This window comes from Xenopus laevis, chromosome 3L, assembly GCF_017654675.1.
Source record: "Xenopus laevis strain J_2021 chromosome 3L, Xenopus_laevis_v10.1, whole genome shotgun sequence".
Taxonomy (NCBI): Eukaryota; Metazoa; Chordata; class Amphibia; order Anura; family Pipidae; genus Xenopus; species Xenopus laevis.
In genome coordinates this window covers 88233457-88260379 of record NC_054375.1, presented here as the reverse complement: position 1 = coordinate 88260379, position 26923 = coordinate 88233457, and the positions used below count along the sequence as shown (strand labels likewise).

The 26923-nt window shown below is 36.3% G+C and overlaps 1 protein-coding gene across 1 annotated transcript; it reads left to right on the top strand.

The window, feature by feature from the left end:
* Window positions 1-595: 595 nt before the first annotated feature.
* Window positions 596-26712, top strand: proser2.L (proline and serine rich 2 L homeolog). Its single transcript, XM_018252732.2, has 4 exons — window positions 596-753; window positions 12412-12630; window positions 22302-22527; window positions 23122-26712. Exons 2-4 carry the CDS (start codon window positions 12493-12495, stop codon window positions 24783-24785), a joined length of 2028 nt encoding a protein of 675 aa, XP_018108221.1. The 5' UTR covers window positions 596-753; window positions 12412-12492; the 3' UTR covers window positions 24786-26712.
* Window positions 26713-26923: the final 211 nt, after the last annotated feature.

Here is a 26923-nt window from a genome sequence, read left to right as displayed (position 1 = left end):
ACTCTGCCCTGTTTTTACATTTAAAGGTGGAGTTCACCTTTCAGTTAACTTTTAGTATGTTATAGAATAGCCAAGTCAAAGCAACTTTCCGATTAGCCTTATTATCTTATTCTGATTAGTCTAATTTTTTTTACATAGTTTCAATTATTTGTCACTGACCCCATATAAACACAAATGCTCTTTGTCTTTTCATGCCTGCTCCTGTTCATATTCAAATCAATGCATGGTTGCTAGGGTAATTTGCACCCTATCAACCAAATTGCTGAAATTGCAACCTGAAGAGCTGCTGAATAAAACGCTAAATAACTCAAATAATAAAAGATGAAAACCAATTGCAAATTGTCTCAGAATATCACTCTCTACGACATACTAAAAGATAACTCAAAGGCTAACAAGCCAGTCTTTTTCATTTTTCATGTTAAAAAGACTTTGGGAGAATCCATCCCAGTGCTCAATAACGCATTTAAAATCAAACATCAAGTGCAAAACAACATATTCCCGCAGCTCTTGTGAGGGATTGCATTGCAGCAACGTACAGGTGCCACTAGGTGGCGCTATACATCTTTTCCGCGTTTAAGGGTGTGATCTGATTTCTAAATGAACATTCCTACAGTCTCTCCTCCCCACTCCAGCTAGTTACTCTTCACTCTACAAGTCACAGTGAGACACCTGAAGCATTCACCTGTGTCATTCCTCCTCAGTGACACTGGCAACTGATACTGAGGCGCCCTCACAGCACAGAGCTCAGCACAGGTGAGTCTCCAGCAACTCTCTGCTTGTAATATATATACTCTTGTAAGTTGTGTGCTACCTGTTTCCCTGTGTAGATTTAATGATAATGTAGTGAAATGAGACATTCAGAGCTCTCAGGGCACTGCAACAGAACCCAGTGTGGCCATAATAAATGTAGCCCTAATGGTTTTTTTTGCACTACATAGGACTTATATTGAAATACACAACATTTTCCAGTGGACATATTAAGTTTGTATAGTGAGATGTGTGAAGCAGGAGGGAGTAAGACAAGTGTTATTTTGATGAAAGTCATTTACGGTATATGCTGGCATTGAGCACCACCACTTTTCATTCTCCTCCTGAACTTGTGCCATTCAGCTGGTTAATCCAGGTCTCTGGTGGTGATGTGAAATCATCAGCTGTATAAGAAAACGATCTAGCTATGGATCTATCATCTATCATCTATCTATCTACACTACAATAATAATGGGTTTCTGAGAAAGAGAAGCATGGAGTTACATGTAAGGACTACAGTGGAGCTTTATAATTATGCATTCCATTTTTACACCAATTTTTTTTTAAGGCATATACAGCTTTAGAAATCTGACCTTGTATGAAACAGACAATGTGAGGCAGATCCAGACATTTAGGGGCACATTTACTAAACTCGAGTGAAGGATTAGAATGAAAAATACTTTGAATTTCTACCTTTTTTTTTGGCTACTTCGACCATCGAATTGGCTACTTCGACCTTCGACGACGACTTCGAATCAAACTAAAAATCGTTAGACTATTCAACCATTCAATAGTCGAAGTACTGTCTCTTTAAACTTGGACCACCTACTTCGCCACCAAAAACCTACCGAGCAACAATGTTAGCCTATGGGGAAGGTGTCCCCATAGGCTGTCTAAGTAATTTCTGATCGAAGGAAAATCGTTCGATTTGAAGGATTTAATTGTTCGAACGACATGCGGTAAATCTTTCGACTTCGATATTTGAAGTCAAAGGATTTTACTTCGATGGTCGAATATCGAGGGTTAATTAACCCTCGATATTCGACCCATAGTAAATGTGCCCCTTATACTGTATCTGTACTTGTCTGTAGACTTATTTATTTCTCAAACAGAAAAGTCAATATCTAACATAAACAGAAGTCGAATATTTCCATTTCTCAGTCCCACTGACCCTTTGTGGTATGTGATTTTAGGTGGGTGAATTGTAATGATTTGTATTGGATGATTTCCATAACTCATACTACCCCTACATTTGTTTATACCTCTGATAGAAATAAGAAAAAACTGTTTTTTGGGGTGATCTCCCAGATTTAATACTGCCATTTATCTGTACCACCACCCCTAGGTAATCCGTCTCCCCAGTCCTAACCGTGTTTTAATTATCACTGGACTATTTCATTTATTTAATTATTGATAATAAAAGTTATGTTTTAATGTGTGTGTATATATTTATACACGAGTTTGTGGACACTATTTGATGGGAGGGTGCAAATATATGGGTCAGTTCTTTCCCTTTCTCTTTTTCTTGTGATTTATTACTTGACCCTGCACACCATCTTCTGCTTTTCACATTTGATGGGAGGTGCTCCCCAACATCTTATTTACATTAAATAAAAGTTAATCCTGTGATTTAATACATTTATAATAATCGCACAAATACTAAATAATTTGTTTCTACTGTTTGCTCCATTATTTTCTAGAGTGTAATAATGGGCATACCATAAAGTCTGGGGACCAGAAATGTCATGGGGTGCATTTTCAGTATTGATTTGCAAAACAAGTTAAGTTCCTACAGTACTGGGGGGCCCTAAAGGATAACCAGTAATAAAAAGTAAAGCTAAACTGACCTCCCCAAAAAGTAAAGAGCTGCAGTAAAGAGAGAATAATTCACCCTCTATTCTAAAATATAATATTCAATTTCAATGCTGAGTTCTATAAACACATATAAAGGCAGGAGGCTACAGACTGAGTGCTCCTAGGTGACTTCTAATATCCTCATATTTTACAAAAGCGGGTACTTTATTTATTATAATGTTTCAGTGAGTTGTGTTAATTGACTTCACTAAGCACTTACATTACTGATTGTAACTGATGACATCACTAAACATTCTTTTATATACTGCATTTCTTCATGAGGTTCCTTGTAGTAGATCTGTAGCATTCTACAGTGTGTGAGATATATATATATATATATATATATATATATATATATATATATATATATATATATATATATATATATATAATACACAAAAGCCATGAATATCTTGTAAATGATATCCATATAAACAGTGAGTTCTGATGTCATTTCTGTCACATGACTCACTGAAATTTGTGTATTATAATAAAGTACCCCCAGTTGTAAAATATGAGGATATTAGAAGTTACCTCGAACAACCTGTATAAAAGCACTCGGCCTTGTGATTTTTTATGGTCATGAATCTCCTCGGTAACTTGTAATATCCTTATATTTTACAAGAGGGGGTACTTTATTCACTATATAATACACAAAAGCCATGAATATCCTGTAAATTATATCTTTATAAACGGTGAGTTCTGATGTCATCAGTTATAAACGTGAGTTCTGATGTCATTTCTGTCACATGACTCATTGAAATTTGTGTATTATAATAAATAAAGTACCCCCAATTGAAAAATATGAGGATATTAGAAGTTACCTCGGAGTTCCATGACCTGTATAAAAACACTCGGCCTTCGGCCTCGTGTTTTTATATGGTCATGAAACTCCTTGGTAACTTATAATATCCTTATATTTTACAAAAGGGGGTACTTTATTCACTATATATATATATATATATATATATATATATAATTCACATTTGCTAGGTGCTCCAGGTGAGCCAAAACGCGTTGATACACCAATAAATGATTTTTTGATACACGCTGGATGGCGACTCCAGTGAGTGAGTGCTTTCGTGGAAGACTATATATATATATATATATATATATATATATATATATATATATATATATATATATATATATATATATAAATAACTGTTATATGTCCACCAAGGGCAAGTGTAACTCTGTATTTCAAAGGATGGATGATCTTTACCTTTAGGAGAATATCATATAAACCTATTAGTGTTTCTTTTTTATGCTTTGTAACAAACATTAGTTTAGAATTTACTGGACAAGCGTAGAACCAGCTGGGTAAGGCAAGGTTTGTGATTCCTCTGTGGAAGCAACAACATTATTTGTTGAAGAATGCATGTGCAGCTCAAGAAGCAGAGGCTGCAAAAACAAGAACACCAAACATTTTAGATTTTAAAGAGAGATGTTTTAAGTAACCTTGATATACACGTTACCCATGGATTTGGCATCATACTAACTCATAAATCTACATTCATAAAGAAATCAATAACAGTTTTTAGGTCTGTGTCATAGATTTCCAAACTAGGTCTCACTGCAGTGGATGAGGGGCAATCCTAAAGACCAGTTTTGGTGGCACTTGGGGTAAATTTACATTTACCCAAAGTAAATGATGTTTAAATGCTTGAAATCTCCAAGGCTATGGAACTTGGAAGGAATTGTTCAACTGCTTCCAATCTAACTGTGGCTATTGGAAGGGGTTGCAGCATGTAGGGAAGTCTGTCGTGTGCACAAGCCATTAATTAAGAGGCACACAAAAAACCAACTCCCTGTTTATAAAATAGTCCCAGTCAGCAATTAAGTGATCCAGTCATCCATCTCTCTCAGTTCTGCTTTTATCTGCCAGAGCTGGATAGAAATTATAGGCGTGACACTTAATGTATACTATTTGGTTTGCTGTTTGCACAGTTACAGTGATATCCGTATGATGTTCCATAATTGAATCTGTAAGTGAACTCACACTTGTAGATTTACAAGATCGCACGTAACCTTTCCTGCTCCTTTAAGGTAGAAATAAGCATTAACAATCCAATCTGGGTTTATGGAAAGCTTTCCATGAATTGTCACATTCATTTATTACATTCAAAAGCTGATTCTGTAAGTTTTGCACAGCTAAAATTAAATCCTCTGCAAGATTAATCCTGCCACTAGATGCAATTTAAATACATTTTATTATAAATGCCAGACAATCAGCAGCTAGACAGTCCTGACAGGGAACTACAGCTTAGCTTTCTTAATGTGAAGGCACAGCTGGATGGCTACTAACATCCTAATGTATAACTGGGGAGATCTGTTAAGACTGCTACTAATTATTTGTGACCTAAACAAAGACTTGAGAGGTTCAAGGAAAAGCTCCAAAATCTGTGTCATTTTCATTGGCTAAATGATGAGGGTGATTTTCAAAAACAGTTGAGGGTTTATATATTAAAATTCAAGTTTGCTTTTTTCTCGATTTGAGATCAATAGCGAGGCCTATTTGTGTGAGTATTTTCCCAAAAACTCAAATGGTTGGAGTTATTGAAGGAAAAAAATGCAAATAAAAAAAGTAAAACTTGGCACGGTTCTATAAAAGTCAATAGGGAATATTCTCTGACAAATTATTGTTCGTTAAAATGTTTGAGATGTTAACCTCATCAAAAAAAACTTGTGTGCAACTTGTTTCGGTGAAAAAACTCCAAACTGGACAACTGTGTTTTTTTAGATAAACTAGGGTTCAAGGAGAAAAGTCAGTGAATCGTTGCTCATGTTTTTCGCAGTGATGTTTTTTCTTTCGATCAAGAATCTTGGTAAATCTGCATCTGTATGTAACCATTCAAGCCTAAACAAACTGGTTGGACTGACAGACTGGATTTTCATATAAGGTGCAAAGGGTGTGGGAGTGTGCAGCAATTAAACTAACTTTACACATTTCTTTTTATCCTGTCTGGCAAATGATGGGTTACTCATAGATCCATACACACTTGGTTTGCCAGTGCGGTTTTTGTATTGTTGTCTCACAAAAGCACACATCTGAGTGCTAGACTGTAAACGTGCAAAACAAAGAGACTTGACAGAAGGCATCAAATGTTATTCTGGACATCTAATCCCCACTTATTTCCAGGGTATACTTTGATTTGAAACTAGCTAACAATGGAAACATATCCATGTATGGCTTTCTGCGAAAACACCTTATACCCATCAATTTTACTGTCATTGTTGCTTCTGTGCAGTTAAGGTTAAAGGGATATGTCTGAACCTAGCAACTGACTACAACAAATGATAGTGGCAAAACAAAGATTTTGAAAGATAACCTCATATAATACACAAAAGCCATGAATATCTTGTAAATTATATCCTTATAAACGGTGAGTTCTGATGTCATTTCGGTCACATGACTCACTGAAACTTGTGTATTATAATAAATAAAGTACCCCCAGTTGTAAAATATGAGGATATTAGAAGTAACCTCGGAGTTCCATGACCTGTATAAAAACACTCGGCCTTCGGCCTCGTGTTTTTATATGGTCATGAAACTCCTCGGTAACTTATAATATCCTTATATTTTACAAGAGGGGGTACTTTATTCACTATATACTTTAACTTGTTTAGTAAAATAGAATCTGTGGGACATGTCATTTTTTTAAATCCTTTTTAACCCCTTCCTGCCAGCATATAGCTGTTGTTAAACACAACAGGCAAGCAGCTGGATACATTTTGACAGCAGACTGGGAACACCAGGATTTTATCAATATTAATATATTTTAAACTGTATTCTGTTCTTAGCATGTTCTAAAGATGTTGAGGTACACTGCCTGTGAGTTTGATAACCCAGCACTAAACCAGTGGTATGAACCTTTTAACGTGCGATGCTTTGGCTATTACCTTAAGTCCCTAACAGACTTGTAAAAAGATCAATTCTCTACAAATTCCTGTACAGCTATGGGATCAGTTATCTGGAAACCTCGGAATTACGGGAAGGCCATCTCCCATAGACTTAATTTTATCCAAATAATACAAATTTTTAAAAATGATTTCCTTTTTCTTTATAATAATAAAACCATACCTTGTATATGATCCAAACTTAATGAAGGTGAGTTGCCCTTTAAGCTGCAAGTTTCCACAAGAGACCTGCATATCTTAAATTGTTACAATTGTTTCTTTGCTTATCTTAAATTGTAACAAAAGTATCTCATCTGCCACATATTCTGGGCTCTCTGCCAAAAGCCAATTAAGTTTTATAAACGTTGTCTCTTTTTCTGGCTGTTCAGTGCAGTAGATCAAAGAGAACATTTCAATATCAATCCGGTACTGCGAGTTGAGCTGTCAAAATCGGGACTGTTCTGCAAAAAATGGGACAGTTGGGAGGTATGGAGTAGTATCCCTCTGTTACAGTGGTTCCCTGGTTTCTCAAATCATGTGTGGCTAAAGTACTTTTTTTTTTTAAAAAAAATTGTGGTTTCTCTTAGGATAGGACTCCACGAACGATTTTATTGCGATCCGACGTGTTGATCCTACGCGACATGACTGTCGGATGCAGACGCAGCGTGCAGCATCTGCATCCGACAGTCGTGTCGCGTCGGATGGCGGAAAAATCGTTTGTGGAGTCCTACTCTTATACTAAAGTATGCATTTGATTATGTTGTGGAAAAACTCAAACTCATTCATTTGCATAGTTCCTTTTTCCATGTACAATGAACTCTTTTTCTCTTCAGGCTGTGCCTCATGTTTACTGTCTTGTTATTTCCTGTTTTTCCAGCTTTTGGGATTTAAATTTTTGCATGCAACCTAATGTAAAAGTGAAGAGTTTTTTGCATGTTCAGCCCTGCCTCTAATTATTCAGATCTTTCTCTGTGTGCTCTATGTTGACCTAAAAACATAACAACACGTTCATTAGCATTTGATGCGATATAGCTATACAGATAGGGACCTGGTATCCAGAATGCTTGGGACCTGGAGTTTTCCGGATAAGGGGTCTTGGAACACTAGACCTTAAGTTTGCTAAAAATCATTTGAAGATTAATTATCCCAGTAGGATTGTTTTTGCCTCCAATAAAGATTACTTATACCTTAGTTGGGATAAAAAAAAAAAGGTGCTGTTTTATTATTACAGAGAAAAAGGAAATATCTTTTAAAAATGTTAATTATTTTATTAAAATGGAGTCTGTGGGAGATGGCCTTCCCCTAATTCGGACCTTTCTAGATACCGGGTTTCTGGATAATGGACTGTATTTACATTTGTATTAGTAATGTGCCCTTCTGGACACAATTGCACATTAACTGTAACCATGCATGACACTTTTTTTTTTTTTTTTTTTTTCATTTTAATAACTGATAATTACATGTAAAGCATGTATTTTCAACAGTTGTATATTATAGTGAGAGGAGCCATTAAAAGGTGATGATGGGCTATAAGATCATTTACGTATCTGTGCACTTTTTTAGTATAATGTAGAGAATGATGGTCTGAGACAATTTGCAGTTGGTTTTAATTTTTTATTTGTGTTTTTAGTTATTTAGCAGCAGCTCTCCAGTTTGCAGTTTCAGCAGTCTGGTTGCTAGGGTCCAAACTAACCTAGTAACCATGCATTGATTTGAATAAAAAAACTAGAATATGAATAGGAGAGGACCTGAATAGAAAGATGAACAATAAAAAGTAGCAATAATAATACATTTGTACATTTGTAACCTTATAGAGCATTTACTTTTAGATGGGGGTCAGTGAACCCCCATTTGAAAGCTGGAAAGGCAAATAATTCAAAAACCATAAAAAAAAAAAAAAAATGAAGGCCAGTTGAAAAATTGTTTATCATTAGCAATTACATAAGATATTAAAACTTAAAGGTAAACCGCCTATTTAAACGATTTTTTCAGAAGGTCTTCATCTGAATATGCTGTGCACAAATAGTGGATATACCTTATTATTTTTTTCTTATTTATTTATTTTTTTGTGTTGGTCTCCAGGAACTTTCCCAGGTTAAGACAAGTATGTTTATCTAGCTCATTCGTTTTAGAAGAATGTAAAGCTGTTCTTGAAAATCAAGTACAACCAGTTGGGGAAGGGAGGAGTAGAGTGACTATCTGTAGCATTACTGTTTGTCCAGATCAGAGCCTCAAGATGGATGTCGCTTAACTTATAATTTATAGCTGACAGGTCATGATGGAGGGTTTCTGAGATATAAATCACCAGTACTAAACTTAAAGAGACACCAGCTGTAACTTAAATGTTGGTTTGTTAGGAAAGCATCGTAACTTTCATAGCTGTTTATGTAGACATTTCCGCTACCTGGATTTCAGAAATGATTTGTAGTTCACACTTCAAACAAAAACATTTTTTTACAAAATGGTACAGTTCAAAGACAAAATATAGGGCACAATGGCAAAGTGTTTTAAAATAGATTGATGGAGCAACACAGGCTACAAGATCAGCTTCTGTTCACCTTATAGTGATAAAACAAATTTCTATGGATCTGGAAACCTATGGCATATAACATACATTGGGGGTCATTTATAAACACTGGGCAAATATGCACCTGGGCAGTAACCCATAGCAACCAACCAGTGATTAGCTTTTATCAGCCAGCTGCAGACTGAGCATTGAATGCAATCATTTCATTGGTTGCCATGGGTCGCTGCCCAGGTGCAGATTTGCCCAGTGTTTATAAATGAGCCCCATTGTATTCCTTTATGCCAAACCATGACACATTTTATTCTCTTTACTCTTTGAAGTAAAACACCTCATTGGCAGTGCAACATCTGGTTGGGTCTCAATTTAGAATAGAAACAAAGGGTTTGAAAAATACAAAATATTCTCACAATTGTCTGTAATATTCCTACTATTGTGTTCTGTCAGCCTGGGTTACCATTCTCTGTTTTGTCCTCCCTTCTGGGGAATCTTGCCAGGTAAATGTACCTTCACTAATCTATAATTTCCTCAATAAATGGTCTGTTTTGACACTCTACGATCAAATCCACACAAAAACTGATTTTAATTTGATGGTTTGTTTTTATTTGCATGATGAATCTGTGCTCATATATTTTGATGAAGGAGGGGACAGTAAACAGTGTTCACACTTGTAGCATCAATTGCTGGTTCTCACAGTAAAAAGCTTCGTTTGTCAGACTGGCCATAACCCACCAGCAATTTAAATATGTAAAATGCCATTTTCTTTTATTCTACAGCATTGCATAAAAGGGCATTGGGTGAGGAGGTTAAACGTTTTCCCACCAGTATACCCAATCTCACTATAACATAATGAGCCTTAACCTTAAAAGTATCGCTCATATATGGAATGCCATTGGTTTGCTCAGCAAGAAAATCCCTTTAAACCATTTATTGTTCTCTAACTATATGATTGGTCATTTTAATGTCTTACTAGGGAGATTATGTTGTGCTCAAGCTTTAAATGGTTTGCAATTTTGTTTCAGGCATCAGAGCCAGGGCTGTGGAGTAGGTGCATAAATCCTTTGACTACTCATTTTATGGTACCTTCGGACTTCAACTCCGACTCATCTGTTTTTAAAGGAACAGTAACACCAAAAACTGAAAGTGTTTCAAAGTAATTAAAATATAATGTACTATTGTTCTGCACTGGTAAAACTAACTTTCAATTCATAACATCAATCAGGCATGATCAAAAGCCTTTAAGTGATGCACATGATGTATTTTTGATGTGATTAAGAAGAAACCGTTTACGGACTACTATAGTTTATATAAACAAGCTGCTGTGTAGCCATGGGGCAGCTCTTCAAGGTGGGGAAAAATGGAGAAAAAGCACAGGTTACATTGCACATAACAGATAAGCCCTGTCCAATACAATGGTGTTTTATTTGTTATGTAACAAATAATGCAATGCAATATGAAAGCACAGCTTTTCCTAGTGCATGCTAACAGTATATTATATGTTAATTACTTTAAAATGTTTTACATTTTTTTGGTGTTACTGTTCCTTTAATATACTAATGTAGTTTCCATGTTGATTGAAAGAAGTACACAACATACAAAGGCATTTTATCAATGCCAAAGCTCAAAAATATAAACCACATCCTTTGGCAATTCTAAATCATAATCAAGGTTAAAATAAACTACATAAAGCAAAAACAATTGGAAAACCTAAAACAACACATATATTAACTGAACCTGGCATATAGCTGTAGAATAACTGTTAAATACAATCCAAAATTACCTATTGTTCTTAGAAACAGAATTGCTTCTGTCATATCCTCCTTCAAAGAAGCTCTTAAATCTTATTTGGTTATTTTCAGTGCTTGTAAAGTTTTTCGGAGTCAGAGACGGTACATTTTGGCTTCCAACTCCGACTCAGCACTGATCAAAGCCAGGAGTGCAGAGAAGCAACTTAACAAATGCTTATTCTAATAGCTATTACATTCTAAAATAACTGTAAAGCCATTGAAAAATTTGAATGAACATATATCTGAGAGTTGTTTAAAGTTCTTTCACTGTGCAAAAAATAGTTTTTCGGTGGAGAATGCCTACGAAACGTTCTAACACACATAAAGTACTGGTATTTTAAGGTTGGAAAAAATCACATATTACCATGTAGAGCCATTCTATTGTATTACTTCATATTTAGGTTAATGATTTTTTTTAACTTTTACAAACATCATTATTTATTGTTTAGATCAAACAAATTACGTCTACTAAATATGTCAGTAAAGTTACATCAAAAATCCATCATGTGCATCACCTTAAGGCTTTTGATCATGCCTGCTTGATGTTATAAATTGAAAGTGAACACAAGATGACATTAAACTGTTCATTAAGCAGGATATCCAGGTGCCCTTGAGACTGGACATCACGAGAGTCAAAATTATTTTATAACAAATATTACCCACCCCCCAGATCATTGTAGGGAATTGGATTACTCACTGCATATAGCGTAATTTTTCTTGGGCTATAAAAGAGCATTTAAGACCTATGGACTATATGCTGCAGTATATTTTTCCATAGTGGTAAATGATGCTAGTAATAGTCTTTCTAATGGTTCAGCCATGATTTATGGGTAGTAAGAAATTGGTTTTATAGGGTATTATGAAAGAGTGTCAACCATCATTACAGCCAGTAATCCATTTTTTTGGTTGGTACTCTACATTACATTGGGCCTGTTAATTTATTATGGTTGGTGTGTCTTTATTGTGAGCTGGAAGTAGTTATGTTTTTCAGCAATTTTCTTATTTTTAAATTCAATCTTGTGATATCATTCAGAGTGCTTCCTAGTAATCTGTTTTTTGACTGAGCAGCTATAAAAGATCAGAAATGCTTGTAGGCTGCCATGAACATTTTTATTATGTGCAGTATTTTTTCGCAGCAGGGCTTGCATACAGTGGTGTCTGTGTTTTCACAAATAATCCAGAGTCCACTGATAGCACACTAGTATAAAGCACTTATGTTAGAAACCATTCAGGATCCAATTTGAACTCCACACCGGAAATTGCAGAGTAATCCTCCCTTGATGGTACCCAAAAGGCATAATCATATTTTGTTTCTAGCTGATAATTTATCTCCGACAAATTGGCATAATTACAGGCTTTAATTCTGATAAATATCTGTTCTATAAATTAATAATTTATTAATTCTGTGAATCAATCTGCTGTTTTATTGAAGTCATATTCCTATTTAAGCAAATAATTGTCATAAGGTCTAGTAGAAGGCTTTGTGACTAGATCTGTATTCCTTTTAATACTAATAATGTACATTAAATGCAATATTTATCTGTGCCCATGATTTAATAATACATCATTTTAATTATTTGTAATTATTTGTTATTTCAGACTATGATTTATGGTTGTAAACATTTTACAAGCCAGCCTTCTCTTCTTGAGGACTAGTTGCAGAAGCTCTTTTTTTGAAAAATGCCAAGCAACCTTATAAAACTGAGCTCCTCAGAAATGGAACCTGACTTTCACAGCCGCAGGTTCAGCGACTCTGAAAGAAGCGGAAGTTTCGATAGTCAGGGAAGTCTTCGTTCCAGATCTCGAAGTTCTAACTTGGTAAGTGCCAGTGACCATGAAATTTTAAAACAACAGCCTATAGAGGATTCTGTTAATATGTTTTCCCACCTGGAAGTATTTGCATGCTTTAAATGTATACCGTTGGCTCATTTTGCATCTTTTTCTGGCCATTGACTTTAATGCCCACACTCTCAGGGAGGGTGACACTTTTTAATCTGGACATAATACTATTCAATGGGAAAATTTTGAACTATAGTGCACCAAAATTGCCCTGTGCTGTAATGGTTTCTGGGCTTCTATTCCAGTTGCAGACATCTAAATCATTAAAATTTAACGTATTCGTGCATATTTTGTGTAAAGTAACATGAACCGTTATGTAAAACTTCTATAAATGAAGTCGTCTTGGGCACGTCGGTTCTATTTAGCAATTCAAGCAGAATATTGTGAAATGTTGTGAAATATCTCAATATATAGCTGTTTGGTCTGTAAGCTGATTTTTCAGAAAGCAATAATAATGGCCTGTGTGTGACTGCCTAAAAGTGGTTCTATCACATTTTTATATAAAAATATGGTGTAGGTGATTAAAGTCTCAAAAAAATTTAGAAAATGTGTATTTTTAGATCTGATCATAAATTATTTCTCGCTGTCCGCAGAAAAATAAAACTGGCCTATTTAGTATGTTCAGGAGGTGCTGCAACAATTCCATCAATTTCCTTTAACATAAATTTTAACTGGTCTAATTTATGAGCAAACCAACGCCTAGGAATCATAGACTCCTCCTTTTGTCAGTTTAAGGGAACAGAATAACATATCCATTAGGAAACTAAAAACCCTTTAACTCACTAAAACAGGCTCTGTCAAAGAACAGGTATTGAAGAGCAATAACTATAGCAGAATACTCTTTAATCCCTATACTTATTAAACTATGATTTAACTAAAAAAATTAGTGCACCAGCTACCCACCTCTAATCCAGTTGGCCTGGATTATTGTACAAGCTCACATCCCGAAGCCTGATGTTATCAATGTATATTCTGTATAAGGCCTGGCCATTATTTCACCCTGAGATAAAGTGTCCAAAGAAAACCTGAGGAAGGTATTGAGTAACAGCTCCCCGAAACGTTGGTATGTGGTGTAATTTGGGGTCAAACTTTGATCTCATGAAATAAATGCTTACTTTTTTGGCAAGTGGATGAAATCTTTTTGTATTCTATGCAATGGAAACTGGAAGGAAGGTACCAGTCTTATCCACTTGCCCCCCCACCATTTGTTCTCTTTTGAAGTGTCCAATGAAAACGGCCGGGTCATTATAAGTCCTCTGCTTAATAGGCTAAATAGTCTTGAAGCTATTGTTTTTAACAGACATTTTAACCAAGTAATTATACTAATATTTCTAAAGCCAATGAGAGCCATGTCCTGATAATGGCAGTTTTTTGTTGAAACGACAATGTTTTCAGAGCTACACCTTTAATTAGATGGTTTAAATGATGACAATTTATTTTTTATTTATATCACCGCCCCTTTAATCAAGGTAAATTAAAACTTTTGTCTTGTCAAATACAAGCTATGTTTACACAGCAGATTCCAACCCTCTATAGCTGAGCTTGTGGTAACACTATGCCATTGCATAAAAAGCTTGCAATCTGATCAGACTATATTTCACGTCTCAGTATACACTTAATGATAGGAGCTCAGTCGTGTGACATGCCACGAGCCAACTAGAAATATAGCTCTTACTTTCACTCATTGTAAAGTTCATATAAAGTAATCCCTGTCTCCATAATAGTTCAGAGGACATTTTCCATTGTATAGAATGAGAAGTGCCACCATAGAACTGCTAAAAGGATTAATGCCCCAAGACTTTATGCTGAGGATAAAGAGAATATTATGTCAAAGTCAGGACTGCCCCTAGAATTCCTGTGTTTACCGTAAAATGTGAACACAGGTATGGGACCTGTTACCAGAATGCGTAGGACCTGGGGGTTTTCCGGATAACAGATCTTTCCATAATATGGATCTTCATACCTTTAAAGGAGAATTCAACCCTTTAAGAAATAAACCCATAGACCGATCTCCCTCCTCCCCCCAGCCTAACTACCCCCCCGGGCAAATGCCCCATACTTTATACTAATCCCTTGGCGCAGATTCTGGCATCCAAGTTCCAAAGGTTTACAAGGGGTGGGGGTACGGGTTTATTTCTTAAAGGGTTGAAGTCTACTAGAAAATCTTTTAAAATAATTTAAAATGGAATCTGTGGGAGATGGCCTTCCTGTAACTCTGAGCTTTCTAGATAACTGGTTTCTGGATAACAGATCCCATCCCTGTTATCTAAAATTTACTGAACCATCTAATTTGTGTATGAGATCACATTCATAGGGCCGGAATGGTGCACCCCTAAGTCACTCTCCCCACTGCCTCATTGGCCCTCCTGACCCATTCACACACACCCCTGCCCCCAACAGTTCACACAAACCACTCACAACCCCCTTCCCCACAGCCTCACTGCTCACCTACATTACTTTGCAGACAGTTCCCTAGATTGCCAGAAATGGGGACCACCGGGCAGTGAGAGATTCAATCTCCCGCCCAGTCCCCAGTTCAAAAGCGGTTAGCAGGCAGCATGCCACCCCAACAATTTGCTGCCCTAGGCCTTTGTGGCCTAACCACAAATCTGGGCCTGCATATTCACAATATAACAACATTCACCCCAGACCACTTAAAAGCCACCACTACTAAGTTTATAGGCATGAGTGCAATAACAAGTCACATTTTTGTTTTAATTTGCTTCCGTGGAGGCTGCTTGATGCTCCCAAACCTTTTCCCAGATCTCACCTTTTTCAATTAAATGATATAAATCTGAAAAGAAAACAAATAAAAATGCAATTGCTATTCATATATAGTGAAGTGAAGTAACCATTACCAGCACATTCTTCTTGAAACTGCTAACAGCATAGGATTGCTTGCTATGACTTTCTGCACTTGAGCAAATTAGTAGCATGTTAGTAAGTAAGCTAGAATGTATAGTAGCTACCTTTTGAGAAAGACTTAGTCTTTTTTTCTTATACGCATTATGAATACCTTGTGAACCTTTAGCATGTGGATGACGAGTAATCATTAAGGCAGGAAATAATTATACCAGATGGGCTCATTAGCTTATTATCAGAGTCCGTCCAGCTTCATGACCTGTGAATGTGAAGCTATGTCTGCTAGAATGTGGCATACGTGGTTTCCTTGGATACAGTTCATTAAGCAGGAATGTCACACAGAGGCAATGATTTATGCATAGAGCATAACTATCAATTAAAATTCAAGTCTGGTTGTTTCCGGTATTTAACACATCGTACAGTGTTGCCTCTGTAGGTCATGTGTCATGTGTTTCTGTTGAACATGGAATAATACCAAATTCTAATGATGTGCAAGCTCACTTGTGTATATAATGCTTGTGCATAGGAAATAGGTTGATTTTAGAAGTACCAGTTTGGATATCCTTTTCACTGAATGTCTAAAGCCAAGCAGTATCCTATTGACCTGTGTATAGGACAAACCACCTGTCTGATATCTGGCTGGGGACTGGTTTCAAAGGAGAACTAAACCCTAAAAATGAATGGTTATAGTGCCATATTTTATATATAAATATATATATATATAAATATATATATATATATTCCACTGAAAAAGGTGCACACCAGGATTTTTCAGTTTAAAACTCCATACTTATTAAATAAGTTTAAAACAGGGACCGGCCAACGTTTCGGTCTTTTTCTAAGACCTTTATTAAGACGTCTTGATAAAGGTCTTAGAAAAAGACCGAAACGTTGGCCGGTTCCTGTTTTAAATGTATTTAATAAATATGGAGTTTTAAACTGAAAAATCCTGGTGTGCACCTTTTTCAGTGGAATATGGATAATGCAGCTTTTTTCAGCGTAGCACCCAGGTATGTGATCTAATTTTGGAGTCACTCATGGATGGTGTGCGCTAGGACTTTGAATATGGATATATATATATTGAACTTATTGCACCAGCCTAAAGTTCAGCCCCTAATAGCAGCATGATCCACGACTTCAAACTTGTCACAGGGGGTCACCATCTTGGAAAGTGTCTGTGACACTCACATGCTCTGTGAGCTCTAAACAGCGGTTGAGAAGTTAAGCTTAGGGGTCGTCGCAAAATTATCAAGCAGAAAATGAGATTGGCCTGTAATATAAGATGATGCTACAGGGCTGATTATTAAATTATGATGCTAAGTCCACTGGTTTATGTGCTGCCATATAGTAATTAACTGTATTAATTACTAATCAGCCTTATATTGTGACATTTCTATTCTATGTGTACTGTATACTGTGAGTGGATCCCTAAGCTCAGTAAGTGACAGCAGCAGAGAGCATGTGCAGTGAATCAGCAGAAAAGAAGATGGGGAGCTACTGGTGTATATTTGGAGACACAGATCTTCACTGCTAAAGGACTGTGGTTGCCTTGGGCTGGTACAGAACTCCAAAACATAATGTACAATATTTCTATCCTACTTCTTTAGTAAAAGGAACAGTAACATGAAAATTTTTTTATAAAAAATGTGTTTGCCCTTAATGAAAAAAAACACCAGCACACATTTAACTTTACATTTGGAAAGACTTTATTAAGAAATATCTTACCGATACTCCTCTTCTGAAAAGGCGGCGATCCATCGGGCGGTGCTCGATTTCTCCTCCCTGCCTTCTATAGGAGATAGCCATGAACGAGAAATGGAGCGCTGCCAGATGGATCGCAGCCATGTCACCTTTTCATTCTCCTTTAAAACTCCATTTAGTGATAACCTCATAAGCCCCTACATTCATTGCCCCAATGTTAAAATAATCAGATCAGCTTGGTTTGGGCTAAAATAGGCTAAGATCCACATGCCAAACATAATATATGTTATATGTTATTTCCTGTATGGTCAGTTTTTAAAAAAATGCTTAAGTTGTATTGCACTTCTGTGCACTATAAATCTGCTTCGGAAAAGTTGCATTTATTACAAAGGACTAGGAGAGGCCTCTCTATAATACAAGGAAGCCATGTGTAAAGTGGCTGCTAGACAGAGCTACACTTAGCACACACAATACATTATTGGGGAGAACACTTTGGCAAGATATTGTTGTAATATGTCTTGTTTACAATGAAGTCAACTTTTCTGCAATTGCAGTGAAGCCATCAGACATTGCATCTCAGTGCAAAAACAAGTCACCACACTCTCCTTATTCATGAAAATGCACAGAATCTTTTTATATAATCAGTGTACAGTAGATTTAGAATTTGCTTGTAGAAAAGCACTGGGATTCAGGTAGCTCAGTAATACAGGTACAGGCATAGTTGCATACCCAGTGACTAACCAAGTACACATTGTATCAACTGGAAAGAATGAAAGAAATACATGCCAAACCAAATAACTAATAAATAAATGCACGCAATTACCTACGCAATGTTTTTTTGGCATGTTCACAACCCACAGAATTACTTATGCTGACACTATCTGCAGGGAATGTTCGACACATGGGCAGAACCTGCGTGAATGCACCATAACAGGCTTAGGAATGCCATTAGTTATGGCTGCTTATTTCATGTGCATACTGAGTGCAAACATTATTTGCATGTAGGTGGCAAACCAGCCAACACACAGTGCAAAAAACAATAAAGAAATATATCAGGACAGTGGATACTACACTCTAATCAAAACTATTGGGCACTTCTTCCTTAGATGTTTGAGGCTGTAGAAACCACAAAAACTATTGGCCTGGACTCTGGGGCATTGGAAATGAATTCGCTGGAGTGATGAATGCTTTTTTACCATTTGGACAATTCCTTGCTTCCTAATGTGTCAAAAGTTTGCCCTTTCCTGGATAATATCCTTATTTATACTTCCGTATTGGTTAGCTAAGATGAAAGTGGAAAAACAGAGCCCTGACCTCAACCCAACTGATCAGTGGGGTGAATTGGAATGACCAACTTTAAGCCAGACCTGATGGCCCATCTTCAGTTCCCAAGTTCTAATGCTCTAGTGCCAGAATGGAAGCAAATCCTATTTGTATTACAACATGTAGTTTGAGCTTGCCTGTAGTCAGTGACTTCAATTACATCCAACTGCCAGTTTGCCACTTCGAAATACAAGACAAAATAGTTCTTATTGCAAGTCTGCTTTGTGATCCGATAGTCAGTTTAGAATTGATAATGCACCTTATTTACTGTTATATGTAATTTGTACTTAGAGGGATACTGTCATGTGAAAACACCAGTTAATAGTGCTACTCCAGCAGTCTTCTGCACTAAAATCGAATTCTCAAAAGAACAAACAGATTTTTTTATATTCAGTTTTGAAATCTGATATGGGGCTACACATATTGTCAGTTTCCCAGCTGCCCCAGTCATGTGACTTGTGCCTGCACTTTAGGATTGAACTACTTTCTGGCAGGCTGTTATTTCTCCTACTTAGTGTAACTATATCAGTCTCGGTGAGACTTGGCTTTTACTATTGAGTGTTGTTTTTAGATCTACTAGGGAGCTGTTATTTGTGTTAGGGAGCTGCTATCTGATTACCTTCCCATTGTTCTGTTGTTAGGTTGCTGGGGGGGGGGGTGATATCACTCCAGCAGTAAAGAGTGACTAAAGTTTATCAGAGCACAAGTCACATGACTGGGGCAGCTGGGAAACTGACAATATGTCTAGCCCCATGTCAGATTTCAAAATTGAATATGCAAAAATCTGTTTGCTATTTTGAAAAATGGATTTCAGTGCAGAATTCTGCTGGAGCATTACAATTAACTGAGTTTTGAAGAAAAAAAACATGTTTTGCCATGACAGTATCCCTTTGATTCAGCAGGTTCACAGAGACCCACAGTAAACACTAGATCCATAGGTTAATAATCACTGATTTACCCTGTCCAAAATATGTTCTCAGACCAGAGTAAACAAAATAGTTTCTTATAATTAGTACGTTGTAGCCCATGGACAGGTGAAGGGCGTTAATATCTTTTGGAGGGCAACAACTGACTCTGAAGTCTTCAGTATAAGAGCCTTGTTTTACCTGAAGCTAAAGCATATTTTTTAGCTTTTTTTTTTATATATCCCATACTTTCCTGTACTCTATCTCGTAACAACTAAGGTTTTAGTTTTTCTTATTGTTTACTTTACATTGAAACACAGCACTTCAACCCATTCATATTTAAAGAGATGAAGCGTAGCAGAAAGGGAAATGAATTCATGTGCTTAAAAACAGCTAAACTAAAAATAAAGTGGCTCAGAATTGCTGTCTCTATAGAGCATTTTTATTGTAATCCTTTGATTGCCAGTGACTTTAGAATCTGCATAGCTGGCAGTCTAGTTTCCAGTTGATGTAGATTTCATGTTGCCTTTAGGATTATATAATAAATCTACTGATGACACCGTATTAAGGGCAATTATGAATGTGATTTTCTGTTTTTGGTTTAGCACAGTAAAGTTTTTGAGGGCAAGAATGACACCGAGGTGGGTTTCTCTAGGATGTGAATGCATAACTTAGAAGCAGTGGAGGTTTGTAGTTTAAAATTCAGGCTTATCTGGTACTCATTATTCATTAATGCCGAGTGTGTGTGACAGTCACAGAAACAAGAAACATACAATTTAGTGGCTAATGACTGGGATATTTTGGTTTGCATTGTTTCCGAAAATATTCTGTTTAAACCTCCCAAGCAAATAAGGGGGTAATGAGTAAACAAGCTTTTCCAGTTAAGCTATTATTTGTTTGGAGCATGGAGGAGGAAAACGTGTGTTCTGTCTCGTACAAGCTGATTCAATCTTTGTTATTTTAATAACCCTGGGGAATGCAGTTTAGCCAGGCAGAAGGTATACCAAACCTTTGAAATGTTGTGATTCTAATTTATATATTGATATGAGGTTGTCTTATTAAATTCAACAATTTTTATTGCCTAGTGTTATGCACTGTACTAACCATTGTCCCAGTGAGGAACATTAGTATGTTATTGATGTTCTGGCATGTGATTGGACACTGTCATCTTAATCATATGCATACAAATTCCATTGAGGGTTCACCAAATCCAGGATTCAGATTGGGATTCAGCCAAGTCCTTAGTGCTTAGCTGAACTGCATCTGAATCGAGCAATGAAAAACTACAAAATCTCGGAGAGTAACTATAGAGGAAGCAGACCCTGCAGTTGTGGGGGGCAGGAGTGTAGAGGACATAGTGAGACCCTAATTATTGAACAATTTCAATGTATTATAGTCAGCTTACTGATATTTTGTAGCCCTACATTGAATTTGCTGTGAGGTCCAGTAATACCTAGTTATGCCACTGTTTGTTAGGCCAGGGGCACACAGAAAAAACATGGCTGGTGTTCTTCTGCCTCATGTTTGGAAATGCATTGATGGCATTGGCCTGTTAGTGTACGCCCAGGGTAGATTTCTGCATTCTGCACCGAGTATATTGCTAGAAATTCTTACATATACACATGTGGATACTGCTGTGTTCTCGGAAGAAAGTCACATGGCAAGTGCTTGCAGGTAATTCTCAGAGAGGGCACTGGAGGGCAAGTGTTATGGTTCCATCTCCTAGGACAGTGATCCCCAACCAGTAGCTCGTGAGCAATATGTTGCTCTCCAAACCCTTGGATGTTGCTCTCAGTGGCCTCAAAGCAGGTGCTTATTTTTGAATTCTAGGCTTGGAGGCAAGTTTTGGTTGCATAAAAGCCAGATGTACTATCAAACAGAGGCTCCTGTAGGCTGCCAGTCCACATAGGTGCTACCAATAGCCAATCACAGCCCTTATTTGGCTCCATCCAGGAACATTTTCCATGCTTGTGTTGCTCCACAACTCTTTTTAAATCTGAATGTTGCTCACGGGTGAAAAAGGTTGGGGATCCCTGTCCTAGGATGTCCCAACTTTTTCTTTGATCTCCTGCACTGACGCTAGAAAAAGATGCGACGTTTCTGAAACTTAATTAAAATAAGAGGCTTTTTGGCAGAGAGCCTAGAATATGTGGCAGCTGAAGTTGGATATTTTTGTAACAATTTAAGAAACAATTGTAACTATTTAAGATAAGCAGATCTTTTGGGAGAACGAAGACTAGTAGCTTAAAGGGCAATTCACTTTCATTAGCAAAACTGTTATAACACAAAAAACTTTGCACTAAAACTCCCAGAAATGTGTTCAAACTTTAATAACCTACCAAATTTTGTAAAATGGACATGGTAATTGGAGGGGTGTGGTCATAACAAGTTTATTGTGGGTACAATTCTCAGAACTCTAATACCTGCTCTGATACTGACCTAAGCTGTAGTGTAATAAGATCAGTACCATTAAAAGTGTTTAGTTCGTAGTCAAAGGCAATATGTGCAATTTAAACTATGTAACCGCTACTATACCTTATTAGGATTTTTCTGTTTCAGTGTGATTCATATATTATCTCTATTGTATCTTTCTTGGATTTCAACAATAGCAGCCTTAAATTAGCTTTTAATCAGCACCACACCTCTCACATCATATATCGTGGAATAGGGAGGTGCCAGATGCAGATTGAAACAGCTACTGCACTTCACATACCCTTAGTTTGAATTTGGAATTTGTAGTTAAGATCAACATAGGAGCTGTGTAAGTTGTAGATTAGATGCATGTTTTATTATTATGTAGTAAATGTAGAAAATTCGTTATTACTTTGATTTGATTTTTATCTCTTGTTCTCTTGACAGGATCATGAGAACCTCAAATATTTAACCAGTGAAGAGAAAAATGCCCTCCTATTTTTTGAGGAAACCTTAGATGCCTTTGAGGATGATATAGAAGAGCCACCAGTTTCCCAGGATAATAATTGTGGATACAACACTTCAATATCAACAGATGGAAGTCACTCAGAAAATGACGAAATCATAGACCTAGTTCAGGCTGAAGAAAACCTAGAACTGCACGCTCTGCCAAGTAAGTTCTTTTTCAGTTAAACTTGCCTTGCACTATTAAGTCACTTCCTAAGTATTATATGAAATAATTCTATATTTTAATACTACTTTATTAGATCTGTGGATTTTGATTGTGTGTGTGAACTGCTTTCTTCACACTATAAATTGTATGAACCCTTGCATGCTAGGTGATATTTGAAGTATACTGATACACCAGATAAGCCTTAAAATGTAAATAGAAAATATATTAAAGTAATATAAGAAGATTTATTTTCTTGAAGATGTTGAATCCATTAATTACATATAAAAGTCAGACAGACCTGTAATTTGCAGGTGCAGAGTAAAAAAAAAAAAGCTGAATTGTCACTAAACCATTGTATAAGTTATTTACAAAACCAATTGGTGAATTTAAAAGTAGGAAAATACATTTAAGATGATCATAGAACTCCTTAGTAATATCCTCATAATTTAAAGTAGAGGGCACATTATTCACTATATTATTTCTATTTAATAAATGAATAACATACATTTATTGTTTAAGACTACAGCTATCTATTCTTTAATAATCTGTCAATAAAGACCATAAAGTATTGCTAACCATATGGGTTTTTTTCAGATACAAGAGATATACAGGAATCTCAAGATGAAAAGCAGACACAACTGAACACAAGTGTTCCAGTGACTCCAGTAATTCATACAGCTTCACCTGTTCCTATCCCAGCAATGGCTTCTCCCAGGGAAAAGGAAATATTATATCCTGAATTTCATATAGAACACAAAAAACTTCTTGGTGCTATCCCAACTCCTGTTGTAATAGCTAAAAAGATTTCAGAGAAAAATACAGAAAATTTCAATCCCTCGCCATTGTCACTGAGTGAGGGGAAGCCAAATGAATTAAAAAGGAGTGTGGGAACATCACCTATTCATGAAGGACATTTCAACTTTACTGGCCCAAACTCTAAACCCAATCATTTCCCAAACAACATAAGTGTCAAACAAGTTGGAAAACAATATAACAAAACCATTGCCAAGGCAGCTGTCAATGTACAAGAGCGAAAGGCTAAAGTTTTGGCCAACATCAATGGAACGTCTTTGCATGATGATGACACAGATAGTAGAGTCAATTATGAACAGCTAAGCAGGAAGACGTCATTTCGGGATGTGACAACTGAACAAGCTAGGTATGAGGCCCTGACCAAATTAGGCCTAGTTAAAGAAACAACAGTACAGGCTGGAATCCAAACACCTACATCTACAGTCTCAAATGGTTCTATGTCTCCTAAATTCTTACCACAAGACTCTCACAAGAGATATTCAAATGAATCCCAGTATATAAGTAATAACATAATGAATGAGCCTATTCCCTTTGGGCATAGTAAGAGCTTACCTCAAGACTCTCCCAAAAGATATGTTAATGAAAATCAAAATATCAGCACTGTAAAGAGTGAGCCTAGTCAACTTGAACTTTCCAAAAGCTTACTGCATGAGTCCACAAGATTATCCATTGAAAAATCAAATACCAGCAATATCTTAAAAGCTGATCCAAGTCTCCCTTCGTCACCCAAAAGCTTACCATATGAATATCCCAGGAGATATTTCAATGAGTATCAAAGTATTAGCAGTAACTTAAAAAGTGGGCCTACACCTCCCAGGAATTTAGCTCATGACATTCCCAGAGCATATTCAAATGAAAACCAAAATGGCAGTAGCTTAAAAAGTGGGCCTTTACCCTGTACATCTCCCAAGAGTTTACAGCATGAAGCTCCCAGAAGCTATTCAAACGATAATCAAAATATCAGCAGTAGTATAAAAAGTGAGACTAATGCATATGTACCTCCGAGGAGTTCCCCTCATGAAGCTCCCAGAAGATATAAGAATGAAAATCAAAATATCATCAATAACTCAAAAAGGGAGACTAGTTCCTCTATACCGCCCAACTTCCCTCCAGAATCTAACAGAAAATTTCCCAATGACCATCAAAGTATCAGTAATATTTTAAAGAGTGAGCCAAGCCCTTTTGTACCCTTAGGGAAAACTGTTATTTTTAAAGGTGAAGCACTATCTCCAGAAAAGAAAATACAACCTATTGCTGCTCAGGACAATAATGATCAGAAACAATCAATTCCTCACCAGGACATTAGAAGAACTTACTCTATGCCAAGACCTTCTGGGTTCAGGCCTCAGGGTATTACAGTGCAGTTCTCAGGACGTGATGCATCTGAGGAGACGCGAAAGGATGCTCTACGTAAACTTGGACTCCTGAAAGAGAAGTCATTCTGAAACTGTGAATCAAATGTTCAACATAGCAGGACTTAGCAGGCACTCTCCAGAAAATCAATGGGTTTGGTTTGAGTGTTATATCTGGTAGGATTATGTATAATCACGTTTCTCTCCTTGCTCTTCAGTTTGAAGGAGGAGTTTTAGAATAATAGAACAATAAAATCAAAGGCAGTGGCTGAAAATGTAGCATAGTATTGGGGTGCAAAAGCAATATATTTTTGTATTGGTATGTTTTTACTTAATGACAACAAAAATATGACAAACGTGTGCAAGATACACTGCATTACATCCAAATGTATGTGTATACTGGGGACCTTCCTACTGATCCATTACTTGTCAATCAAAACGTAATCGATACAATACACATTTATTGTACTATTTTGCAGGGGGTGCAATTAGAAGGGACAATTATATTTCAAAGAATAATGCTGTGATTATAAAAATATGTTAATATAAGGTATGTTTATTTGTAGCCAACTTGTACATAAAATATTTTTACGCATATATTATATTTTGTAAGCTAGTGACTGAGAACACTGTAACCCCCAGAACTTTTCCAACAACTTTCCAGATTTCCTTTTTGAGTATTTGCACTGCACTTATATTGGGGTTGATTTATTCATTAAAAAAATCTGAGATATTGTTTTGTGTTGGGTAATATTACCCAAAAATACTTTTGTTCCTGCTGTCAGGCTGCACTTTTAATTGTATGTTTGATTGTTTTATAAGGAAAGCTTCTTGGTTTTCATTTTATTTGAATGATGATTGAGATGCCACTGGTGCGTGACAATGCAGATACCTGAATGTATTTGCTGCACTACTGACTACACTGCAGTAAACAGATGCTATAGGGCTGTTCTGAAAGATTTTTTTTTTATGGATATTGCAAGACCAACTATGATGTCATAGCTTGGCAGCATAAAGGGTAAACAATGTTTGCCAAAATAGACTTAAAGGGGCAAGCATGCAGATGTGAAACTACAGGTTTCTGTACAAAATGATTGGAAGGTTTTTGCACTGTAATCATATTAGTATATAATGCAATATCAAACCTAATAGTCACCCAGTCTACCTCTGATCTTCAGTTACTAGGTTTTAATCATGATATAATATCCACATCCATCCTGTACGATATTTAATCTAAGACGCAAAGAAAGACGACCTATCTACAGCTGAATGTGCTTTTAAAGATTTAATAATACTATTTATAATATCCAATGAAGATATACATTTGTTCCTTCACAAATTAAGAGCCAAATACAGACTGTAATATACGTTGCACTACTATACAATGACATAACCAGGGGTTCAGAGGCAACAGTAGTTAACCATTGCTCATTCTACCTCAATCCTACCTTTTCTTTTCCTGGTATATATAATATACTAATCTTTTTATTAGGATTAATATGCTCCCTGATGCAAATGAAATGGCCCTTATAGTCTTCTGCAGTGGGCTACCAGTCCATCTGATCACCTAAACATAACCTAGCTTGCAGACTGTTTTCTCTTTTTATCTTCCCTTTGGGTATAAATCCCTTGCATTCAAGATCATTTATCCAATTTAATAATTGCTCTACTGCAGTGATTTTTCTAGAAACACTGTGAGATCTAGTCACTGAGACACTGAGATTTACAACATATAACTCCGCAAATAAACTGGCCTTTGGGCTGGTCCCCAGATCTACCCTAACTGCCACTCTCCAGTTAATGTATATAAATGTCACACGTTCAAACAGAATGAGGGTAAGTGGGCAAATCTGATTCTTAACACAAAATTAGAAATGAGAAATCACCTAGGAAACCAACACCAAGAATTGAATTAAAATGTACAAGATGATTTGTATTTATATTTGTGATGTAACTGTTATATAATACTGTCTGTTACAATAACTATTTATGTTCATATTAATAAATACCATGTATCGTATCATGTTCTGTCTCAAACTGCTGTTGACTTGAATATACCATGTTATAATGACATTAATTTCTCTAACGTCTTGCCAAATTAGATTTTATACCCTTTATGAAAATGAAACCTCAGATAGGAAGTGAAATGGTCACTTAATATGTTAGTAAACCCACAATGTATGCAATAGATGAAATGCTCAAGATTCTGCCAAATCCCAGATGTGGGCAAG